General features: G+C 41.0%; 1 protein-coding gene and 1 non-coding gene across 2 annotated transcripts in view; one reads left to right on the top strand and one right to left on the bottom strand.

Moving 5' to 3' along the window:
• Positions 1-2,340, top strand: part of LOC120265134 — a 17,959-nt gene extending 15,619 nt beyond the window's left edge. Inside the window, exons 2-4 of the mRNA XM_039273037.1 lie at positions 1,001-1,372; positions 1,437-1,675; positions 1,778-2,340. Coding sequence (XP_039128971.1) covers positions 1,001-1,372; positions 1,437-1,675; positions 1,778-2,340 — 1,174 coding nt within the window. The remainder of the gene's footprint in view (positions 1-1,000; positions 1,373-1,436; positions 1,676-1,777) is intronic.
• On the bottom strand, positions 826-934 carry LOC120266055. Its single transcript, XR_005537899.1, has one exon. It is a non-coding gene; the product is annotated as a small nucleolar RNA R71 (small nucleolar RNA).
• Positions 2,341-5,733: the final 3,393 nt, after the last annotated feature.

Below are 5,733 nucleotides of genomic sequence, written 5' to 3' on the forward strand. Positions count from 1 at the left end.
GCCCTTCAAGAGATCTACCCGAATTATAACCTAGATCCAACACATCGCTCATATTATACCTTGTGGTGAGTTCCCAAACCTAAGTTTATATTAGCCCGAAGTACGATCCGCAGCCCTGTGTCCCTTCAGCCATGATTTACTACTTGGCAAAAACCGTGCACTTGTGGTTGTGCAAATAAGTTCTTTGGCGCCGCTGTCGGGACTATAGTGTGATATTAATTGAATTGCAACCCTCGGGTTAGACTAGGTATTTTTATTCTCTGCTTTTTCCCATTTAGTCGAACTCCTTTTAACTTGTTTTCTTTGCAGTGTCAATTCTCATTCTATGCAAAGAAATAGAAGTCTTGGAAGTCCATAGGAACCGGATCAAGAATTTGAGAGGGATTTCTGACTTCAATATCAAAGGAAAAGCTAAGCTTAAAGAGTCCCTCACAAGCATCAAACATGGAGGATAATAGTAAAACTTTGAAGGAATTTACAGCCCTCGAGTGCTCAAGGATTGCATTCCAAAGATTGCAATGCCACCGTTGAAGCAAACAATTTTCACCGCAGCCAAAGACTCATGTCATTAATTCAAGCAGAATCGCTTGAGGTTCACCAAGAGAAGATCCACACCTCCATCTCTCCGCTTTTTCCTCGAACATCGTGACACTCGTTAAGCTCAATGGAGTCCCACGTAATGCGCTAGACTCGACTTTTTTTCCATTCTCTTTATGGGACAAGGCTCGAGCTTGGTTACATTCACTACCTCAAGGCTTTATCAAAAACATGGGATCAATTGCTCCAAGTTTTTCTTTTCTAAGTATTTCCCGCCAAGCAAAATATCTACTAGGAACCAAATCACCGGGTTTTTTTATCAAAAGGATGGTGAATCACCGTATGAAGCTTGGGATAGATTCAAGGAGCTTATGAGACTATGCCCACACCATGGCTTGGAGAAATGGTCGGGTTGTGCAAACCTTCTACAAATGGGATTAAACTATAACTCTCGTGATTTCAGCTTGATGCCGCATCGAGGAGCTTTGATGAACAAAAAAGTGGATGATGCCTATAATTTAATTGAAGACATGGCTCTCAACCATTGGCAATGGGCAAGTGAAAGAAGCACCGCCTCCAAAACCTCGCAGGGAAGACACGAGGTGGAGACCTTAAACTTAATTGCAGCCAAGGTGGATGCTTTAACTCAAAAATTTGACAAACTGAATGCTCCAAGTGCCGCCAATGCTACATGTGAAACTGTGGTTCCACAGACATCTAGTCAGAATCGTCAACTCGATCGCATCCTCTTCGTAACCATCAGTGGAGCAAATGAACTATCTCAATTTCAACAAAGACCCGTCAATGATCCATTCTCCAACACCTACAACCCCGGGTTGGCGAAATCATCCTAATCTTTCCTACAAGATCAATCAACCTCACTTTGATCAAAACCACAGCTCTAATGTTCCTAAACAGCCACCAGGATTTCAGCAGAGAATTTCCAATCCACAACCAGTGCAGAAATCAAATTTAGAGACCCTGCTAGAGAATTTTGTTGTAACACAAGCCAAACAGAATGAAGAGTTTAAGCTACAAGGTCAAGTTATGAATGAAGCAATTCGGCAGCTTACCTCCAAGGTTGATTCCTTGGCAACCCACAACAAAATGCTGGAAAATCAAATTGCTCAACAAGCAAGTTCTTCATCCAGACCCCCAGGGATGTTTCCAGGAAAACCATAAATTAACCCAAGCGAGCACTGCAAAGCTATAACTCTAAGGAGTGGAAAGCAATTGGAAGATCCCAAGTTAAAACAAGCAGAAAATGAAAACATTGGGGTGAATCCTGCTGAGGAAAATGATACACAACAACAAACGGCTGAACACAACAATGGAGATGCAGAAAAAGTTGATGAAACACCGAGGTATATACCTCCAAAGCCTTACATACCACCTGTGCCATTTCCACAAAGGTTAGCCAAGGCTAAGTTGGACAAACAATTTGGAAAGTTTCTGGAAGTTCTCAAGAAGCTATACGTCAATGTTCCTTTCACAGAAGCTTTGCAACAAATGCCATCATACGCGAAATTTTTAAAAGATATTCTGTCCAAGAAAAGGAGATTAGAGGAGTATGAAACAGTGGCATTAACGGAGGAGTGCAGTGCATTAATCCAAAACAAATTGCCTCCAAAACTGAAGGACCCAGGAAACTTCTTGATTCCATGTGAAATTTGGGCAACAAGCTTTGAGAAAGCTCTATGTGATCTAAGTGCAAGTGTAAGCTTGATGCCTTTGTCAGTATGCAAGAAACTAGACATGGGAGAGTTAAAGCCGACAACAATTTCCTTGCAACTCACGGATTGATCCGTCAAACATCCAATAGGTATTTTTGAAGATATCCCAATCAAGGTCGGTAAGTTCTTTGTACCCGCTGACTTTGTGGTGTTAGAAATGGAGGAAGACACTCAAATTCTAATCATTCTTGGGAGACCCTTCTTGGCAACTGCAGGGGCACTTATTGATGTTGAAAATGGCAAGCTTTCTTTAATCACAGGTGAAGAAAAAGTAGAATTTGATTTGGCTAACTCTGTTAAACACTCTTTTGTTGAAAGTTCATGTTGTAGGGTTGATCTACTTGAACAAGCTATCAAAGAGGAGTTGCCAAAACACATTTCCAAAGACCCCGTCCCAGCTTGTGTTTGGTACAAGATGAGCAGGAAGATAATGAAGATAGTGAGAATGAGAATGTGCACACCGCGTAGTCTAAGAAATTTCTCGCAACACCAGCACTTTCATAACTCGAAATTTTGGAAACCAGCTTTCCACAAGACACAACCCGTAAGACCGAAAGCTCCAAAGGTAGAACTAAAACCTCTCCCATCCACTCTCAGGTATGAATTTCTTGGACCTATTTCCACATATCCTGTGATTATTAATGCTGACCTAAGTAGGGCGTAATCGAAAAACTTCTCAATGAGCTTAAAACTCGCACTAAAAAGCCATAGGATACACAATAGATGACTTGAAAGGAATACAATCATCAATTTGCATACACAGAATTCTACTTGAACCTGATTTTAAACCTTCTATTGAGCACCAAAGAAGACTAAACCCCAATATGAAGGAAGTTGTTAGGAAAGAGGTGCTTAAATTGCTTGATGCCGTGTGATTTACCCACTTTCCGATAGTGAGTGGGTCAGCCCTCCTGCAAGTAGTTCCCAAAAAAAGGAGGCATGACTGCTTTTGAAAAATGAAAAATGATGAATTAATCCCAACTAGAATGGTCACGGGTTGGAGGATGTGCATAGATTATAGGAAATTGAACAAAGCAACAAGGAAAGACCACTACCCACTCCCCTTTTTATAGATCAAATGCTAGAAAGGTTGGCTAAACACTCTCATTTTTTTGTTACTTAGATGGATTTTCTGGTTTTTTTACCAAATTCTTATCAATCCTAGTGACCAACACAAGACCACATTCACTTGCCCTTACGGCACTTTTTGCCTATAGGAGGATGCCATTTGGTCTTTGTAATGCTCCCCGCCACCTTTTCAACGCTGTATGACAAAGCAATTTGTTCAGATTTTTATTGAAAAACATCATGGAGATTTTTTTATGGATGACTTTTCGGTGTATGGCACAACCTTTGATGAATGCTTAGCTAACTTGTCTAAAGTTCTATACAGGTGTCAAGAAATGAACCTCATCCTTAACTGGGAGAAGTGCCATTTCATGGTACTGGACGGTATCGTGCTGGGACATGTGGTGTCCGAATGTGGCATTGAAGTAGACAAAGCGAAGGTGGAAGTCATAGAGAGAATGCAACCACCAACCACAGTTAAAGCAGTCCGTAGTTTCCTAGGACATGCATGATTCTATCGGCTCTTTATAAAGGATTTCTCCAAAATTGCAAAACCCTTAACTAATTTGTTAGCTAATGATGTTCCTTTTGATTTTAATCATGACTGTTTGGATGCGTTTTGCAGGTTGAAAAAGGCATTAACCACCGCACCAATAATTCAGCCACCTGATTGGGAGTTGCCCTTTGAAATCATGTGCGACGCGAGCGACTACGCTGTAGGAGCTGTGCTTGGCTAGCGGAAGGAAAAGAGATTGAATGAAATCTACTATGCAAGCAAGGTGTTAGATGAAGCCCAAGTCAACTATGCCACAACAGAAAAAGAATTCCTGGCGGTTGTGTTTGCTTTTGACAAATTCAGGTCCTACCTCGTCGGCTCCAAAGTGATAGTATACACAGATCATGCTGCGATCAAATACCTGTTAAGCAAAAAGGATGCAAAGCCAAGGCAAATTAGGTGGATTCTCCTCCTTCAAGAATTCGATCTTGAGATTCGTGATAAGAAATGTGCAGAAAATGTGGTAGCCGATCACCTCTCAATATTGCATCAAGTTGTGGAAAAGAGTGGAGAGAATGAGCTGGCTATTAACGATGCATTTCCTATGAACAGCTGCTGAGAATTTCCACAATTAACACTCCATGGTATGCAGATTTTGTGAACTACCTAGTTTGTGGAATTCTACCACCAGACCTGAAATTCCAGCAGAAGAAAAAGTTCTTTTCAGACTTGAGACACTATTTTTGGGATGAACCATTTCTTTACAAACGATGTGCTGATGGAATACCTCGAAGGTGTATCCCTGAAGATGAAGCAGAAAAAGTCCTGTTCCATTATCACTCTTCATCTTATGGTAGTCACTGTAGCTCTTCAAAAACCGCAGCCCAAAAATACTTCAAGTCGGGTTCTATTGGCCTACACTTTTCAAAGACACGAGGAGATTTGTGCTTGCTTGTGATCGTTGTCAAAGAACAGGAAACATTTCAAGAAGACATGAAATGCCTCTTAATTACATCCTTGAAGTGGAAATCTTTGACGTTTGGGGAATAGATTACATGGGACCGTTTCCATCTTCATGCAACAACAAATATATTCTTGTGGCTGTGGATTACGTTTCCAAATGGGTTGAAGCTATTCCATCCCCAACAAACGATGCCCGGACTGTAATTAAGCTCTTCAAACGGGTAATTTTTCCAAGATTCAGAGTTCCTAGAGCTGTCATAAGTGATGGAGGATCACACTTTATAGAAAGACAATTTGAAAGCCTCCTTAGAAAATATGGGGTAACACATAAGATCGCCACACCGTACCATCCTCAAACAAGTGGACAGGCTGAAATTTCAAATAGGGAGATCAAAAACATACTTGAGAAAATGGTTTCAACAACAAGAAAGGATTGGTCACTGACACTTGATGATGCCTTATGGGCATATAGAACAGCTTACAAGACCTCAATTGGCATGACACCATTTCGTTTAATTTATGGCAAGGCTTGTCATTTGCCGGTTGAATTGGAACACAAGGCATTTTGGGCAGTTAAAGCTCTCAATTTTGATATGAAGACAGCTGGAGATAAGAGGAAGCTTCAATTACAAGAACTGGAAGAATTAAGATTGGATGCCTATGAAAATTCGAAGATGTACAAGGAAAGAACCAAATTATGGCATGACAAGCAGATTTTTCCTAGAGAATTTCAGGAAGGAGATTTGGTCCTGCTTTTTAATTCACGACTCAAGCTTTTTCCAGGGAAATTAAGGTCGAGATGGTCAGGACCTTTTGCAGTGACCAAGGTCTTCCCGTATGGCCCTGTTGAGGTTCACAGTGCAACAACAGGCACTTTCAAGGTTAATGGGCAAAGACTGAAGCATTATATTGTTGGAGAACCTATTGAGGAAGGGA

Source organism: Dioscorea cayenensis, chromosome 7 (genome assembly GCF_009730915.1).
Source record: "Dioscorea cayenensis subsp. rotundata cultivar TDr96_F1 chromosome 7, TDr96_F1_v2_PseudoChromosome.rev07_lg8_w22 25.fasta, whole genome shotgun sequence".
Classification (NCBI taxonomy): Eukaryota; Viridiplantae; Streptophyta; class Magnoliopsida; order Dioscoreales; family Dioscoreaceae; genus Dioscorea; species Dioscorea cayenensis.